This window comes from Triturus cristatus, chromosome 6 (assembly GCF_964204655.1).
Source record: "Triturus cristatus chromosome 6, aTriCri1.1, whole genome shotgun sequence".
Classification (NCBI taxonomy): domain Eukaryota; kingdom Metazoa; phylum Chordata; class Amphibia; order Caudata; family Salamandridae; genus Triturus; species Triturus cristatus.
Genome location: NC_140589.1, coordinates 11372089 through 11391496, shown reverse-complemented (window position 1 = coordinate 11391496; position 19408 = coordinate 11372089). Strand labels below are relative to the sequence as shown.

The following is a 19408-nucleotide window of genomic DNA, read 5'->3' as shown; positions in this document are numbered from 1 at the left end:
ATGCTGGGTGTTAGTTGTAAGCTTAGGACGAGTTACGAGCGCGCAGGCTGAATTGTCTCCAAACGCTTACATAGGTTAATGTCAGCCACCGTCTCTTTGGTACCCATTTTGTCGCCATCACAAAGCTTAGACACTATAGCCTCTTGGGTTGCAGACCATTTTTGGTGGGAGCTGTCCGGATAGAGATGTGAAATGTGGCAATGGTATTAGCGCATCAGAATCAATTCGGAGGCATTCTAATAGCAGGACTTCTCTAATGAAGTGGCGGGGATTGCTGCATTAGTATCCCAAATATCAACAGTTGTGTTTCCCTGTGCAGTGCGATGGATGCAAGGGGATGCATGGACAGTGACAGGCTTCTGTGTGTATTGATGCAGCACAGTTTAATGTGTGTAGAGCAGGGCTCTGTTTTGGGAAATCAGACCCCAACACATAACATTGATTAGTTTTAAAATGTATGTATGGTGCTGTGTGTGGATGGAAGTGCTGGAATATCCTGCAATGTTGAAGGATGATGCTGTGTGTTGGGTCCAGTTGGACATTTTAGTGTCAACGAGATCTTATGTTTTTGTTTTTTAATCTATTGCTCTGCTGATTTTTGCAATTGTTTAAGTCGTGTAAATAATAAACGTCATTATTAGCCAAGGCAGTGGTATTCAGTGCATTTTAAAGACGGTGTGTAATGCTGGCATGAACATCTGATTTGAAGGTACACAAACCTAGCTAAAATGTATGTGCTGCATGGCTAAACACTTAATAGGTCCTAAAGGCGAGACCTATTGGCTATGCCAATGCTTGTTGATGTATTACCTGCTGTAACTTTTTAGTTAATTTGTGCGTTCTATTTTGTACCGCACCCTTGTTTTAAAACTCTTGCCTTGTACCCTCCTTTTTACAGCACTCTGATAACCTTTTTTGGATCATGTTTGTGCTTTATAAAACTCTTCAAATAAATCATAAATAAATCTAAACTGAAATGAATCTGAGCCATTTATAGACATGACATGAGAGAATCCTATTTGTGCTGCTTAAGTGCTTCACACATTGTCTCTAATTTAAGCAGCCTGCTCTGTGCCACAGCTAGCAGAGGGTTGAGCACAGGTTTATTTGGGGGTTGCTTCTGTTTCACCCTGACAAGAACTGTTGTTGCTGCCTGAGTAAGGTTTCACCCTCTTCAACCAGTAACCACATTCCTACAGGCAGGTGTTTGGAAATGGGCTTTGCTATCGGTCTTCTGGTATTTCAGAACTTGCTATGATCCTTTCTGTTCCTTTCCAGGTTTGAGAAGCTGCTCTATGTTGGGGTGAACGAGGACCGTGATTCGCAGCTGCGAGTGCTGAAGGCTATCACCAGAAAGTGAGTGAGTGCTGGGCTAGTCTTGCTTTCTTGTTGGCCTAGTCCATGTGGTTTTCAGTGCAATGTTGCCCTGTTGCCCCAGCCATATTCTTCTTTCTTCTTCTAACCATCTACCCCCATGTGTTCTCTTGTGCAAATGGAGCTGCTCACATTCGTTGTTTGTTTCTCCTTCCACAGACTCTCTCCGTACTCTTTCCTCCAAATGTTTTCCTCAACCTCTGTTATATGATCTCCGCGTAAGGTTCTTCCCACCTTGCTGCCTTCTTTTAGCAGATTGATCTCTCCGTGCACTGTCAGTGAAGATGGTGAATCCTCCACCTGGTCATGTGACCACCTGCAGATGGGTCTGGTTACTCTATCCAGGGGTCTTTAGTACAGATGGGGCTGACCACCCCGTTTGTGTATCCTGCATGCAGATGAGTTTAACCACCCCAACCTGCCTTTTGCCTTCCATAATTATGGATCTCTCCCACCCCCTCAGTTTGTGTCCTCCATACCGACGGGGCCCTACTGTTCTCTCCGTGAGTCCTCCATCCCGACAGGGCCCTACTGTTCTCGCCGTGTGTCCTCCATACTGACTGGGCCCTACTGTTCTGTCCATATGAGCAATGCTGTAAGAATTTTCTTTGCACATATATACCATTCCAATAAAGCAGGGAGAAAGGAAACTCATTTGAAAACTGCTTTATTGCACAATAGAAAACATAATCCTGCAAAGAGGAATGAAACACATTGCCAGCCCATAGGCTGCATTGCAGAAAACATAAGTGTAGAAAGCTGAAATGCTAACCCACAGAAACACATAGAATAAAACTGACACCGTGCCTTTAAGGCAGCCATGACCCCTAGCTTCCCATCATGCCTCAGGGGTGACAGTTAGGTCAGTTGTTCTTTCCGACTCCTTCTGTCAGGACCCTGGTAACTTCATCTCTCAGTTTTTTCGGATTTCTGTCAGAAAGTACTACTTATTTTTTCTCAAAAGCTTTTTACTTCAATGTCTTTTTGCTGTTGAAGTAGTTTTCTACTATTTTTGAGAGAGTTGAGCATAATTTTCCACTCAAATATGCCCTCTCTTTTTGACTCTTGCCCTTCCTGTGGCTAAAAGAAGGCTAAATCAGTCTCCCATTCAGTCTGTATCCTTTGCCTTCCTAATGATCATACTCCTAAGACTTGCCAGCATTGTCAGTCCTTGTTCAAGAGAACTATGAAAGTCAGAGAGCGGAATCGCCTCTATGGGCTGGATGAGAAGGGGAAAACACCTTCAAGAGGCAAGTCTCCAATTATGAAGAGGAAAGAGAGAGTCCGATCTTCATCTAGAAGTAAGGTTCCAGTCTGCTCTCCATTGGCGTCGGACTCGGCACCAAAAATACCTTCATCGGCAGCGAAAACTTCGACGAAAAGACATTTGGCGGCGGACTCGCCGTCGAGAGAACACCGGTCGCCGACGAAGACTACAGGTAGGTCAGATCCTCCGCTGTCGTCAACCCGGCGACAATCTGCGTCGAGGAGTCGTTCTCCGTTGGTGCGGGCTCGCCCAACATCGAGGGATAGGTCTCCTTCATCGCCGTCGCTACGGCCTTCGACGTCGAGACATGCTCCGCCGTAGCCTGTGCATTGGCAATTGGCGTCGAAGCAGGCCTCTCCGTTGCCATCAACCAGGCGGCGGTGAACGTCGAGACGTGCCTTGTTGTTGCCAGAGGCAAGGCATTCAACGTCCAAGCGTACTCCTCCGTTGTCGTCAACCAGGCAATGTTAAACGTCGAGGACTAGATCTTCATCGACGATGAAGGTTATGTCGTCGAGACCTAGTGTCCAGTATACAAGACGACGTTCGACGTCAAGACGGCGGTCTCCATTGACATCCAGAAGTGCCCCGATCTCGACTCCGCTGGCTTCCATTAGATGCTTAGCGTCGAGAGAGAGATCCGAGAGGCCTAAGGACACGACGTGGAGAAGGGTTTCTCCGTCGATTCGCACTTCAGTGGGTTCTCATAGACGCACAACGTCTAGGGCGAAGTCGGTAAGGTCTAGGTGTTCGACATCGGAACATTCAACGTTGAAACATAAGGAGAGGTCGACGTCGAAGAGAAGATCCCTCTCTAAAGGTTCACCAGTTCTGGTAACGCATAGTCGGTCAACGTCGAGACACTCCCCATCAACATCACATCGTTAATTAAGACATTGATCAGTCGCCAAAGACCGCAGAGAGTCCTCTCGTTCAATTATGAGCTCTCCCCAGGCGCTCTCAACATCAGGAAGCTCTTCTGCTCAATCTCCAGAGCAGACAAGAAGAACTCCAATAGGCTCTCCACGGAGGCAAAAATCTCCTTCGGTTCATCTTTCACCAAGATGGCTTCAGCCTATCCATCACTGGCAGAAAGAACCTTCCGGCCAAGCTTAGCGGCCTACGGTCTATTCCAGTCCTCTGCACAGGTCTCCACTACAACGACTGGTGCAGGAGGTGGACAGGTCTCCTACCACTCAGACCAGGGATCACCAAGACAAATCTCCGGAGCATAGACCAACTCATGCTCATCATAAAAGGACGCCATCTTGGTCGTCTTCCTCGACTCACTCTTCCAAAAGGGACTACACTCCTACCCTTACGGATAGCCCTCCCTCAAGAGTGTCACCCATCGACGACGTTAACACCTTCCACGATGTCCTTGCTAGAGGAGCGCAGAAGCTGAGCATAGATAAGTCGTCTCCTCCGTCTTCCACATCAGTCATATTCGAGACTCCATCAGCGGTCTGGAGCTAGACCATTGCTCCCTCTGGTTCCTGGTCTCCTTCAACCAGTAATGGACATCTTTCTCACCCCATCCTCGATTAGGTAGCTCCGGCTCGGATCCAGAAAAAGTACAAACCTGCTGCATCGGATCCTGCACTGAATTCGGTTATCATCACAGCAGCAAAGAAGACGTACATGGTTGCTTCTTCTTCCTCAGTTCCTCCAGACAAGTGGAGTAGAGCTCAGGATTCTTGGGGGAGAAAGGCATGCGGCTCTGCAGCATCTTCTCTGAAGGTGTCTAGCGCTGCTGCCCAACTGGGCCGGTAGGACAGATCCTTATGGGATTATTTGGAGCGTTTTAAAGAGAAACTGCCAAAGGAGGATCGACAAGAATTCGCAGATATTCTCCAGGAAGTGATGAATACAAGCCCCAGCTAGGCCCGCAAGAGACAAGGGTTCGCTCTTCTGTAACGGAATCTATAAGGAAGTTGGCACGGAAACTGCAAAGTACAAAAACAACGTTTATTAACCCTTAAGGGTGGTCCTACAATCCACACAACACTCTTCAGTATTGCAAGGAGTAGCACAAAGAACTTGCATACACAGTCCCCTTTTATACACAGCGAAGGGGCTCATGAGTGGGTGGATACCACAAAGTTGAAGAACATTACCATTTAGGGTCATTCTCGATACCGAATCAATACATGGGCGGAGCTAACACACTCCTTGGGCCCGCGAAAACACATGGTCAAGCAAAGCTAATTATAACAGATGTGGTCAAGTCTGGGCATGCGCCAGACGGACAAGGGAGAGCTATTTATAACCTGTTGCTAGGCAGATTACAAGAGCAACTAACACAGAAGTCGGACTCTCCTCGTGGTGAACACATGGCAGCATGTCAATACAAAATGGAGTCCGGACTTCGGCCAACATAATGGGGAAAACACGATAAAAGGGAAACACTAATGTTTTCAGTAAATGCTTAATCACATTCTGCCTTAATTTACAACAGACGACCCTTTCAGCATTTACTGAAGACATCTGGCTTCCAAGAATAATCATCGTATATGTCAATTATCATCATTCCTTTAACCTCTTTAGCTAGACCCTTCTGGCGGGCAACATCGGCAATAGCTTTCTTATCTGGAATGCAGAATGAAATGCATACAGAACAGCACAATGGTCCACATTGAATACACATACAGAGAAAGAACAGAATTGCTATAATAATGCAGAGACCAGTTAAGACCTTCCATCCCCAGGCAGTAACCAATGCCCAAAACCATCCAGAAAAGGACCAAGTGCCGTTTTCCGTGTGGATTTCAGCTGCTATTTTATGCAGCTTATTAATGGCGTTATAAACGGATGGCATATGATCAGGAATGAACACACAGCAGCTACTTCCAATAATTTTACAGGCTCCTCCTCGATCGGCTAGCATTACATCCAATACCATACGGTTCTGCAATGCAACAATTCTGGTAATCTGTAACTCTTCCGTAAGATTCCCAAGAGCAGCAGCAGTCTGATTTGTCACAGCTTCTACCACTCTTGTTAATCTTCGGATCTTCCTACTATTCAAAGCGGCTCCGACAAAGAAAAACAGTCCTAAGTTAAAATCAATATACTGTTGCAAGCTGGTATCTGTTTGATCCACCTCGTCAATGGATAGAGTACGTTTATATCTATTTACAGTCACATTATTCAACAGTTTTAAATCCTTGTGATATGACGCGGGTGCTAAAAATACAGGAGGTAATAGGAATGATACATAGCATACCCCAGACCACCCAGCCGGCAAACGGTAATAACCTTTATTTCCACATACAAAGTAGGTATTATGGGATGCTAGGAAGGTGCTATTGTTCAACCCATCAATGTTTAGAACAGTAAGGCAATCACTGACACCAACAGGGATGAAACCCACACTCTGGACACACAAGTCCGCTTGAGCTTGTGCTACTTGAATTACAAATTTATCTCTTCCCGCAGTGTCTCTGGTGTTCGTGAAGATATAGGGAATGGATTCATTGTCCGGTCGGTATTCTTCCCATTCCCAAATCGTCCCATTCGCTTGTGGGTATCCATTCTTGTCCTGATGGCATTCTTTATTAAGTCTGAAAAGCAATCGTCCCACTGTCGGTTTTCGAGTGGCAAACAACAGAGTGTACCATGCTCTACAGGAGCCATTGTGAGAGAAAGGAAGTGGTATGAATGGCGTACCTCCTTTCTTCTGATGGGCTGGCATCATCCCACATATCCAACAGTTCGTAGCGTTTGTAGCAACGTGGGTGTGATGCAGCATCTGAATGAAAGTGTTATTCAAATAGGATTGCCGATGCTTCAACTCTTGGTATGGCAATGTGTAAAAATAGTGCTCCGCAGGCACTGGAGTCGTCAACACAAGCGTCTTTCGAGCAGGAGTTGCCTCCTCCACAAACCATGTGGTTATACCAACAATAGCTACTGTTAGCATGAACCCCAACGCACAAAGAATTTTCTTCTTCTCCATATCAAAGGAAACAATACCCTGATATCTTCCTGAAACTAAAAGTCTGTCAGAACTCTTCCCCTTGGGCAGCGGTTGATTTCTTCACCAGCGGGCCAAGACGGGTGTCACTACACTAATGCAGGGCTGATCCCCCCCCCTTGCCTCATCGGCTCTCCGTTTCACTAACCCAAGGGCCGTTCTGACAGTATGTCCCGGTACTGGAAACCTCACTTCCTTGGTCGCAGATGATATCGCCTTCCTCCAGAAGTCGTATGGTCCGGAAAAAGCTCCTCAGTGTCGTTTGGCTCTGCAGCACGGCCTGTCTCTGCTGCTAAGATGTCTCGTTGATCGGTCAGCACGGCAGACTCCACCAATCCGGGCGGTACCTTTCGACAGTGCAAGGAATGGATCCAATTCTTCCTGTTCGAGACTCGCACTGCCGTCCTCGTTGCAAGAAGGACTTGCTCAGGTCCGACCCATCTCGGCTCCAAGCTGTTTGTTCTGTCGAAGACCTTCAGCATGACATGATCCCCAGGCCGGAGACCATGTCCTTCACCGGTAGACCGATCAGGGAGCGCCTCTCGGACCTGTTGATGAATAGAAACCAAGTTATCCGTTAACTGTGCCAGATAATCACTCATCATCACACAAGGTACATCATACACAGCCTTAGGCCTTGGTGGACCCCAAATATTCATTGGGCGTCCAAATACAATCTCATAGGGTGTAAGGCCGGTTCGAGAGTGTGGCACCGACCTAATTGACAATAACGCCAGTGGCAAGGCGTCTGGCCAAGTCAAAGCTGTTGAAGCTTGAATTTTGGCAATCTTAAGCTTCAGTGTACCATTATACTTCTCGACTAGTCCTGCAGACTGAGGGTGGAACACGGCGTGGAACTTCTGGGTGATGCCTAGGCCCTTCAAGACATACTTTATAACATCTGCTACAAAGTGAGGGCCATTATCACTCCACAGAAGTCTACAGACGCCGTATCGGGGGAAAAACTCTTTCAGCAATAGCTTCGCTGTAGTCATTGCAGTATTGTCTTTCGCAGGGTACGCCTCAACCCATTTACTGAAGGCGCAAACCACTACTAGAACATACTTCAAATTGTTACAGCGCTCAAGCTGGATGTAATCCATCTGCAGAACCTCAAAGGGTGCAGTGGGTGTCGCAAATCCTCCTGCTGGAGTTCGCGTACCTTTCCCTGGGTTATACTTCAGACAGATCATACAGGTCTGCACCACCCTCTTTGCTGTGCTAGCAATCTCTGGATGCTCCCAGACTTGGGTAAGCAATTTCACAATTGCGGAAGCTCCAACATGTGCTAGCCCATGTGCCATCTGGACCATAGGTTGTACAAAAGCCGTGGGTAACTTCCATCTATCCATCTGCTTATTTCTCCAGCAACCCTCGTCATCCAGTTCTCCTTCGCTAACCCATTGTTCCCGCTCTTTGTCAGAAGCGGTCTTTTGTATTTCTCGCACTTGCTCCTTCGCATCATGCCATCTCTCCACCTGTGACTTCACTACATACATGGCAGTAGTGCCGGGCTGCATCGCAGTCTCCCGTGCTACTCGATCCGCTAACGCATTCCCTTCTCCAACCTTATCAACCACTTTCCTATGGGCGCTACACTTAACAATGGCGATTTTCTTTGGGTATGTCAATGCAGTTAAAAGGTTGTGAACTAACTCCCCATGCATTATCTGTACCCCATGTGACGTTAGAAACCCTCTCTCCTTCCAGAGTAGGCCGAAATCGTGCGCTACTCCGAAGGCATAGCGGCTGTCTGTGTAAACATTCACACACAATCCTGTACTGAGCTCACACGCTCGTGTTAACGCTATCAGTTCCGCTGCTTGAGCTGATTTCTGTGGTATGCGTGCTGTCTCCACTATCGTCTGTAACGTAGTAATTGCATACGCTGCTGAAGTCGTACCATCTGGTAGCTTCAGGCATGATCCATCCACCCACAACTCTCCATCTACATCTGAAAAGGGCGTATCCTGGAGATCAATACGACCCTTTGTTTGTTCCTCAGTCACAAGAATACAATCATGCGCTTTCTGTGCCTCAGGCTGGGTCTCGGGGTATGGCAACAATGTGGCCGGGTTTAATGTCACGCACCTTTTTAACGTAATGTGAGGAGCTAAAAGCGTCAACTCATATCCCGTTAAACGGGCACTGGTCAAATGCTGCGTCTTTGTTTGATTAAGCAGGGCATCAACAGCGTGGGGAACTAACACCAACAGTTTATGGGACAATACAATTCCCTCACTTTGGCGTATTGACACAGCTGTCGCCGCAACCGAGCGAAAACACCCTGGTAATGCTCGGGCGACAGGATCAAGCACAGCCGAAAAGTATGCACAAGGGCGCTGCTTATCGCCGTGCATCTGCACTAAGACTGATAATGCACATCCATCTTTCTCATGCACATACAACGAAAAGGGTTTTGCATAATCAGGGGTCCCTAACACTGGTGCTGAACAAAGGGCCTGTCTTAATTGCAGAAAAGCAGCGTCACATTCATCTGACCAGGGGATCGGGATGGGCGTGTCTTTTGTCAAGAGCGCTAGTAATGGCTTAGCTATGTGTGAAAACCCCAATATCCACTGTCTACAAAAAGAAACAAGACCCAAAAATGCACGCACATCCTTCTGCGTGGATGGCCTTGGTGTGTCCAAAATTACTTGGATACGATCTGGTGTGAGTGCACGCCCCTCCTTAGACAAAAGGTGACCCAAATAAGTCACCTTTGGTCTACAGAATTGCAATTTCTTCCTAGATACCTTATGATTGTGGGATGCTAAAAAGGAAAGTAAGGATAAGCTGCTTTTCTCACACAACTCCAGGGTGTCAGCCGCCAACAAGATGTCATCGACATATTGAATGAGGGCGACCCCCTCGAGTAAAACAAAGGAATCCAACTGTCGCTTCAAAGCCTGACTGTAAATACTAGGGCTTTCTGTATAGCCTTGGGGAATTCTACAAAAACGATAAGATCTATTGTTTAATGTGAACCCAAAAAGAAATCGGCTATCAGGGTGAATGGGAATAGAAAAGAAGGCATTTTTCAAATCAATCACTGAGAACACGGTCGCCGTAGGCGGGACCAAGGTAAGCAACGTCGTGATATCGGAAACCACCGGGTACTGAGGTATCACGATCTTGTTCACCTCCCTCAAATCAATTATGAACCGATAAACCTTTGCATCCGTGTCCTTTTTCAGAATAGGGAGAATCGGACTGTTACAGATATTATAGGGAACTTCTTCCACTACCCCCACTGCGATCAAGTCTTGCACAATCTGTATGAGAGCCTCCTCGCCCTCCTGGGAAATACGATACTGTGGGAGGCGCGGTAGTACCGCCCCCTCCTGGACACTAATGTGGACCGGAGGAATCACCATTTGTCCGACATCTGTGTCCGATGTTGCCCATAAAGTTTGTGGGAGGGTAGCCAACAACGCATCCTCTGAGATCGTACACATCCGCCCAGATCGGGGGTAGTTGTCATTTAAAATCACCCTCACACCCTCAGGGGAACAGCGAATTGTAGCCCTAAAATGCTTTAACATATCAAGGCCCATAATGTTATCCGGTGTGTACGGAGCAAGCAGAAACGGACAAGGCGCAGAAAAACAATCAACTTTAAATGCAAGGGGCTGTGAAAGAGGGCTTCGGGAAAGTGTACCGTCAAACCCTACCGATGTAACTATTGAGCCGGATGGGGGAGCCCCCGGAACCAAGTACCTAGACAATGCACTACGTGTCGCTCCTGTATCCACTAGGAACTGATCAGTAGAACCTAAAACCTCAGCCGATACATAAGGACCCGTCTGATCGACCGGCACCTCAACTGATTCGGACCCCCATCCTACGCATTCCTATGCATGCTGAGAATCGGGATATCCCAATCGATCGCTGTCCGATACATGATACTGGTGCTGGCGATCGAAAACATTTGAGCTATCTCGGTGCTGTCCGGCAGTATCGAAACGGACATTATCGTTGGAATTCCCTCTAAAGTTCGAGAAGCCCCCTCTACCTCTCGGCCCACCCGGAGTGTGCCCCTGACGCGAAGCACGCAACGCTGGGCAATCCCTGGCCCAATGGCCCAACTGCTTGCAATACGCACACTGGTTCCTATTCAAATCCGATCGGCCCGAAGGGGGACCATAAGATCCGCCCCTTCCTCTATTATTATTACCCCGGCGGGGCGGGCCATATACTTGTGCTAACATCACTTTGGTTTTAAGATCTTTCGATTTCTTCTCCTCCTGGCCCTTCGCCTCGTGCTCCTGACGCTCATAATACTGGGCAATGGTCAGAAGGGCCGTCGGTGTCGCGGAGGACCAAGAACTCTCACTCGCTTTTAACCGGGCCGCAACTGCCGGCAGCAGATTAGCCACATATTTGTCCGCGAAAAGGTGGCGGCCCGTGTCGTCAGTAAGCGACTGGCCACTAAAATCATGGAACGTTTCCTCAAAACGCGTAAAGAAGTCCGCGACTGACTCGTCAACCTTCTGTTTACATGCTGCTAACATATTCCAGTCAATCTTTTTAGGGGGGATAATCGTCTTCAACTTAGCCACAATAGCCGCAGGGAGATCTAAAATATTCTGGGGTGGTTTCTGTGCGGGCTTCCGTTCCCTATCCTCATCCTCAAGGTCAGACCACCGGGCCTTGAAGGCAACCGCATCATCCACCTTCCGGACAGAGCGCCACGTATCCGGCGGTAGGATAAGGCCAAAGAACAGGTCTATATCCGCCAAGGTCATAATGCAAGAATTCAAGGCCCCCTCGACTTCTTCATAGAAGGCCGCTGGATTCTTGCGGGGGTCAGGCAGCGCATTTTTTTAATGCCATAACATCGGCCCTATGCCATGGAGTATAAACCCAGTTATATACAAAATATCCCCTTGCATCGGCGGAGTTAACATCCGAGCTAGTCCCCGCTCCTTTAGGAGGAACATACAAAGGCGCCGCCTCTCGCATTGGTTTAGCATGCACTATGTCATCCTTATCTGACTGGGAGGCGGATGGGTGGCCCCCTGCTGCAGACGAATCCGACTGCTTCTCCTCCTCCGTTTGTTGACGTGCTTTCTCTCTAAGGGCCAGTACCTCGTCCCGCAAAGCGAACAGCCGCCGAGCCGCCTCAGAAGCCTTAGGGGGAGAAAAAACACCATTACGTAATGCTCCGGCATCCAAAGACACGTCGTCAGGCTCAAAGACACTAGAATATTTTCGGAAAGCTGCGATTACTTCTTCTGAAAAATGAGACAGAAAATACACCCTCTCTCTATCTTGCCACGACCCCCAAGCATGGAACAACTCATCTATAGACATCTTGCCCTTAAGTGCACGAAGGGAAAGTTTCCGGAGCTCAGCCATATGCTCGGCCGATAACATGGACCGTGTGTCGACCTTACCCGGAGCCGGGCCAGAATCTTGCGGCCGTGGAGTAGATGCGCCAACATAAGGGGGCGGAGAGCGATCTAGTAAATAAAAATCGTCATCAGGATTATTAAGGACAGGATAAAGCGGCTGACGAACAACATATTGACCCGAAACTTGTAGCCTACGCTCTTTCTCTTGTCTGTCCGTTTGCTCTTTATCCTCCCGACGCTTCGCTTCCTGTGCTCGCATATGATCATTCTTTCGCTGCTCCTTATCAAACAGCGCTTTCTCACGTTTCTCTCGCTCACGCACTTCCTTCACCCATAATCGCACACACTCAAACATATCCTGACGAGCACGTCGCTTACACATACACTGTTCCACATACTCAATCTTACGTATATCAAACGATCCATACAAAGGCCATCGCAACTCAGGATCCTTCCTAGTATATTTCCTCCATAACGTGCTGTACATTATGGAAGAAAGACCATGCTTCACGTACATATCCCTATTAGGAGTCCCCTCTGGGGGAGCTGGAGCAGATTCCTCGAGGTTCAACCGGTTCCCAAGACAGCAGCACCACTTACGAAGTGCGCTAAAAGCAGGCATGCTAGGAATAATGCAAAATATGCAGTATTATCAAGAAAAATGGCACTTAATCGTTGCGCCGTTCAAAGTTTACACAGCTCCGGAGAAATTTCTCCACATTACCTGCCTATATGTGTTGCAACGCATATATTTTCACAAAGACAAATTCAAAATATGACTAGTCACCATCAATCAAACTCAAATAGCCAGACCAGGCTTCAAAACTCGGAGCAAGTACCGTACAACGGTTCTTACCAATCAAGAGTCCAGGTTCCAACTGCCAAGCTCCACAATCGCCCAAACGGCTCTCACGGCAGGACCGACAGAAGAGGTCTCAGTCGATGACCGGCGCCACCCAGATGGTCAGCTCGGAAGGGAAGGAAGAAAAACCACGGGATGCCAAGGCTAAGACGCCGCTGGCAGTGATCACGTCCCTGGCCAAACTCCTCACCTTCGTCGCGACCAGTCCTTCGAGCATCTGAGTCGCCGATGAGCCCCACGTGACGGGCGCCAATTGATGAATACAAGCCCCAGCTAGGCCCGCAAGAGACAAGGGTTCGCTCTTCTGTAACGGAATCTATAAGGAAGTTGGCACGGAAACTGCAAAGTACAAAAACAACGTTTATTAACCCTTAAGGGTGGTCCTACAATCCACACAACACTCTTCAGTATTGCAAGGAGTAGCACAAAGAACTTGCATACACAGTCCCCTTTTATACACAGCGAAGGGGCTCATGAGTGGGTGGATACCACAAAGTTGAAGAACATTACCATTTAGGGTCATTCTCGATACCGAATCAATACATGGGCGGAGCTAACACACTCCTTGGGCCCGCGAAAACACATGGTCAAGCAAAGCTAATTATAACAGATGTGGTCAAGTCTGGGCATGCGCCAGACGGACAAGGGAGAGCTATTTATAACCTGTTGCTAGGCAGATTACAAGAGCAACTAACACAGAAGTCGGACTCTCCTCGTGGTGAACACATGGCAGCATGTCAATACAAAATGGAGTCCGGACTTCGGCCAACATAATGGGGAAAACACGATAAAAGGGAAACACTAATGTTTTCAGTAAATGCTTAATCACATTCTGCCTTAATTTACAACAGAAGGGGCGCTGGTAGTAAGCCTGGGCATATTACTACGCTTCGCTGACGGAGCATGCGTAGTTTGCAGTACTACGCAAAATGGACGTAGCGTAGCAGTAATAGCAACATAACCCACAAATGCTTTGCTACAGCAATTTTACATGCTAGAAATCATATAACCAATTCACAAAAGTGAACTGTGAATGAAAATGTTAGGCAATGAGAGAGGTCATGATTTTGGGGTCCCCCCTAACCTATGGAGAGGACCAAGCTGAAGCCTTGAACACAAAGAGCATATCATGCTGGGGAACGATTCCGTGGTGGTCCCTTCCTCCTAGGACCACCCCAAGCACAGTTATGGGCAAAAATACAATCCCAGCCAAAGGCCCTGCAAAGCATTATGGGACGAGGTTAGCAGTGGGCAGTGAATATTATAGTGTCCAATATCAAAATAATTCTACAAAGAGCTGCAGTTCAACTAGTCGTTACTAGATGTCCCTCACGAGTCAAATGCAAAAGCATTGAAATTATTACATCAAGCTGCAGTTCCACTAGTCGTTACTAGATGTCCCTCACGAGTCAAATGCAAAAGCATTGAAACCCTTTCATGAAACTTTTGCATTTGACTCGTGTCGACTCGTGAGGGACATCTAGTAACGACGAGTGGAACTGCAGCTTGATGTAACAATAATTTCAATGCTTTTGCATTTGACTCGTGAGGGACATCTAGTAACGACTAGTTGAACTGCAGCTCTGTGTAGAATTATTTTGATATTGAATACTATAATATTCACTGCCCACTGCTAATCTTGTCCCATAATGCTTTGCAGGGCCTTTGGTTGGGATTGTGGTTTTGCCAATAACTGTGCTTGGGGTGGTCCTCAGAGGATGGGACCACCGCCGAGTCGTTCAAGAAGATGTGCTTTTTGTTTTCAAGGCATCTGCTTGGTTCTCTCCCTAGGTTAGGAAGGATCCCAAAATCATCACCTCTCTCACGGCTTGCTAATGTAGCATTTTCACTTTTGTGAAATGGCTATATGCGTTATAGCATATAAAGACAGAAATTCTAATTTTAGTAACTTGCAAACTATGTCCAGGGTTAGCTGGTAGCCAATCAAGTGATCAGCTCAGCAGCGGATGGAGCTTCTTTGCCTGCACACTCATATGCGCATGGAATATGCGGATGGAGGTCTTCCTGGTTACGTCTAACAGCTTTGAAACCGGATGCTCAGCAGCGTATTTTAAATCTTCCGTCCTCTGGTGACTCCCTTTTTGGATCGCACACCGACGAGGAGATGGCCAGAATGAAGGCCGAGTTGGATACACTGAAGGCCGTTGGCCTAGAGAAGAAAAAGGAGTTCAGGTGGTGCTACGGGCCTTATAACCGCAAGAACTACCATCAGAGGGTTCAAACCCCTCAATGGTCACAAAAGCAGCAATCCAAATCTCAATACCAAGGCCGTCGTTCCTCTAGAGGCAGAGGAGGGCATCAGCAGCAATCCTCCTCCACAGCTAAAACTCCAGGCAAGCAATGAGTTTCCACTTCCTCTAGCACCGTTGATCACTCCAGTGGGAGGAAGTATCTCAAGTTGCATAAAAGAGTGGCGCAACATCACCCAAGATCAGTGGGTGCTTAATATCCTGCGCAAGGGTACGCGCTATGTTTCTTCGCGCCTCCAAGAGACATTCCTCCAGTAAGATCACGTCCTCAACACCTGGATTTGCTGCGTCAGGAAGTGTCGACCCTTCTGAAGAAACTAGCCATAGAAGAGGTCCCTCCTGCTCAACGGGGAAAAGGTGTGAGAAGTTGCCCTGGGATATGCTGTCCACTAGTTCTAGTGGGCACCCTGTACCAGTCCAAACGACCCTTATTGATGATTATGTTAAAGACAACCTTTATTGAAAGCTATTCTAGTTGTAGCTATGGAGAGCAGCCTTCAGGCTGAGTCTCGAAGGAATGTAAAGCAGCTTGGTTTACCAGATTATAACCTCTTGAATGACCAAATGAAAGGAGAACCACACAAGGTATATATATAATATATGTATTTATTACTAAACACACTCTACTAATCTCTTTGAGATTAGAGAGCAAGGCACACAATATTAATACGCTAGAACGACAGTAAATAGCACAATACACAGTGGGCCCTAGGGGGAGACCAAACCATATATTAAGAAAGTGGTATAACAACCACGACTTGACTAGATACAGTGCCTAGAGCACGTAGAATCGCTGGGACCCCAAGGAACCACCCAAGGTAGTGACACAGGGGACCCGTGGGGGACGCGTGCAGTGTGAGAACACAGCCGCGAGCTCCGTACAATCCTATGGGAGAGTCGCGGTTGGAATTTTAAAGCTTAAGGACACTTAGAAGAGGACTTTGAGCAAACCCTTTCAAACGTAGAAGGTTCTAAGGCCAGCACCCACGTGAGCACCAGAGTACTCGTGTTACCTCACCCAGGGAAGCCGGGCCCATGGGTGTCAAATGGTGTCAGGAATCTTTGTTGTTCTCAGTGGCGTGATGCTGCAAAGTGCTGCTGCTGTGAAGAGGAAAAGTGTCCGGTGTGATCCAAGCCTGGATCAGAGCTGAGAAGAACCTGAAAGCAGAGGGGACAGTCTGGGTCACTTCAGGGTGACACGGGGCACGGTAGACCAATGCCCACCAACGTCTGGTGTTTCAGATGCAAAGAGGTGAAGCTTGACTCCACTGCCACGGGGACCAGGAGACGACGACAAAAGTCCGCAGGCGAGCTGTCCCATGAAGGATGTCGAGTGCTGGGGGGTTGGTATCCGGATTGGAGACCAACAAGCCTTGGCAACGGCAACCCATGTGGTGAGAGTAAAAAGGCTTCGGTGTGGACCAGCAAGGTCCTGTGGACTCCCCAAGCGATGGATAGTCCGGAGCAACCAGGTAAGCCCTTTGAAAGTTAAAGTACCCTTCTCAGGGACCGACAAGTCGACAGACAAGGGATCGCGAAGGGGCCTCGAGAGGAATCACTAAATACCAGCCCACGGGACTCTTGTAGAGTGTAGGCCAGTAATCTTCGGTGGAATCACTACTCGGGGTCTGGACTACAAGTAGCCCAAAGCACAGCCTCCGGAATCGCCAAAAAGCATATGTTGCTGCAAATGTGCATGGTGTCCAGGGGTTCGGGTTGCACGGTCCCCACGAGGGCTTTGGATCTGAGGTTTGCTGAGAGCACGGATCGGCCTCGGGGAAGCTTGGAAACCCACCTCCTGGGTTGCAATACCTTTGGAGTCCTTCAGGAGCTGCGTAGTTGCAAACCAGACAGATGCGTCGTTGGTGCCTGCCTTGCAGGGGAGTAACTCCTTTACTCCAAGGGAGATTCTTCGGTCATCATACGTCGTGTAGATAGTTGAAGTTCTGGGATTCTGTAGCAGAGTTTTGTCCAGGTAAATCAAAAGTCCTGTAGCCAGGGGTTCCTACTTTATACCCAAGGAAGGGGTGGGACAAACTCTGGGGACCCATCTATGGGAAGGTCAGGACAGAGAGGTGGCTACACCCATGTCCCTTGTCCAGTTTCGCGCCAGAGCAGGGGCTGAGAGCCCCTGCAACCGGTTTGAGCTGGACTATGCACAGGGACACCAAATGTGCCCCCAGTGCACACATCAAAGCATTCTTGGAGTGCACCCACCCAGCCCAAATACACTAAAGCCTGTCAGGTAAGTGGTCACACCTCCCTGTGACAGAAAACCTATTTTCCAGCCGTTCCCTGCCGGAGTTTCGTCCAGCAGCAGAAGGGCAGACTCGTGTCTGTGGCTGCCAGCATCCATTTTGTGATGCCAGGGTCTGTGAAGTTGGCACCGGTTGTACCGGTGCTGTCATGTTTCTCCCTCTAGTAAGGTCGAATCATGTCTCCCACACCAGTTACTGGTGTGGCACCTTACATACGCTGCTGTAGAAGACCTGTTGTGTCCTTTTGAATGGTCTCCCAGGGGTGGCATAATGCATGCTGCAGCCCCTGAGAGGCCTCTGGTGTACCTATGCCCTAGGTACATAGTATACCATATACTAGGGACTTATAAGGGTACCCCAGAATCCAATCTGAAGTGTACCTAAAGTACATGAACAACCAATTTAGAGAGAAAGCAGCTAGGCTGGGGTCCTGATTAGCAGGATCCCAGCCAGACTAAGTTGAAACAAGCATTGGCATAGCCAATAGGTCTCGCTTTTGGAACCTTATGAGTGTTTAGTCATGCAACAGTTGATGTTGTTGCACCAAGGATATTGTGCTGCATAACTAAATACTTATAATGTCCCAAAAGCGAGACCTATTGGCTATGCCAATGCTTGTTTACTTGTGGTATTCTATATCTGGATACAGTGACAGAAGCAGCAAAATACCAGTCAGGTGGAACACTATGCTATGCATAGATTTTCAGTTTACGTGTTTCTGTGACACAAACAAATACATGATCAAATGTCTTTAAAATTAAAAGAATGCATTTCTGTAACATGTAGGCGCATTTCAGAGCTTAAAAACAGAAAAAGAAAGGCAAGTAGTGATGCTGCTGTGCGGTGCCGCCGCACGAAAGTGAAAGCAAGCGCGCGCGCTTGGCGGGGGCGGGGGAGCGCATTCCAGGCGGGGGAGCGGACCCTTTGAAGTATATGATGCCGAGGGCGCCAGTGGGCTGAAGCGCTTCCCCAAACGGATTGCATGGCGGCACGATGCACGTGATTGTGCGCGTGCTCGCCATGCAATCCACTTTTGGGAGCACTTTGAAATGCCCCTTTTACTAGAGTCTCGCATAGCGATTGCGTAAACTCAATAGCTAGGCAAGACCTAAAACAGTGGAGCATCAGCAAAAAGTGGGGGTAACTATAAGAAGCAGATCCTACTCTCCCACAAAAGGAGTCTACTCCAGATATTTCCTTGTACCGAAAAAAGACCAAGCAAACAAGTTCAGACCTATTCTAGATCTCCGATCTCTGAACAAGATCATTCGAAAGGAGAAGTTTCGTATGTTGGCGCTCCATCAAATATTTCCACATCTGCAGAAAGGGGATTGGATGTGTTTGGTGGATCTCCAAGATGCGTACCTCCACATTCCAATTTTCCAATTGCTCCATGGCATCGCAAGTTCCTGCGATTCATGGTAGGCGCAAAGCATTACCAGTTCAGAGTATTGCAGTTCGGCCTCAAATCTGCCCCACTGGTATTCACGAAGTATGGCAGTGGTGGCTGCAGCATTACATCACCAAGGCCTGTTTGTGTATCCATACCTGGAAGACTGGCTGTTGAAGGGTGTTATCTCCTCACATGGTGCAGAACCACTATCGCACCTGCCTAGATCTAATTCACCGCTTGGGCCTTCATGTGAACATGGAAAAATCAGTTCATCAGCCCACTCAAACGCTGCACTATCTGGGCTCTGAAGAGAACTAATATTACAAGTAAGTAACTTATCCTACCTGACATTTGGATTAACATGCGTCATATGGCACTTCAGACCATGAAGAGATGAAATTGTAAATTCAAATGAAACAACAAAAGGCTCGTTTTTAAAATACAACAGTTTTTGAATTTGCTTTTGAATTATGAGAAGGATGTGCAGGGAATGTAATTTGGGTTTCATAGTCTTGATTTGTGGCGAAAGTTTAGAGTCGATATTCAGACTGGGCATGTCAGGCTGTGCGTCATGTTGCTCTGCAGTCTTTCATGTGAAATGTGTTTGCCTGGTGAATACCATTGCCTTTACCCTTCATGTACTGTGTAAAG

At 47.8% G+C, this 19408-nt stretch overlaps 1 protein-coding gene across 1 annotated transcript in view; it reads left to right on the top strand.

Annotated features, from left to right (window-relative positions):
- PEX6 (peroxisomal biogenesis factor 6) overlaps positions 1-19408 on the top strand; it is a 216075-nt gene that overhangs the window by 185973 nt on the left and 10694 nt on the right. The window contains exon 15 of the mRNA XM_085610116.1: positions 1279-1356. Coding sequence (XP_085466242.1) covers positions 1279-1356 — 78 coding nt within the window. The remainder of the gene's footprint in view (positions 1-1278; positions 1357-19408) is intronic.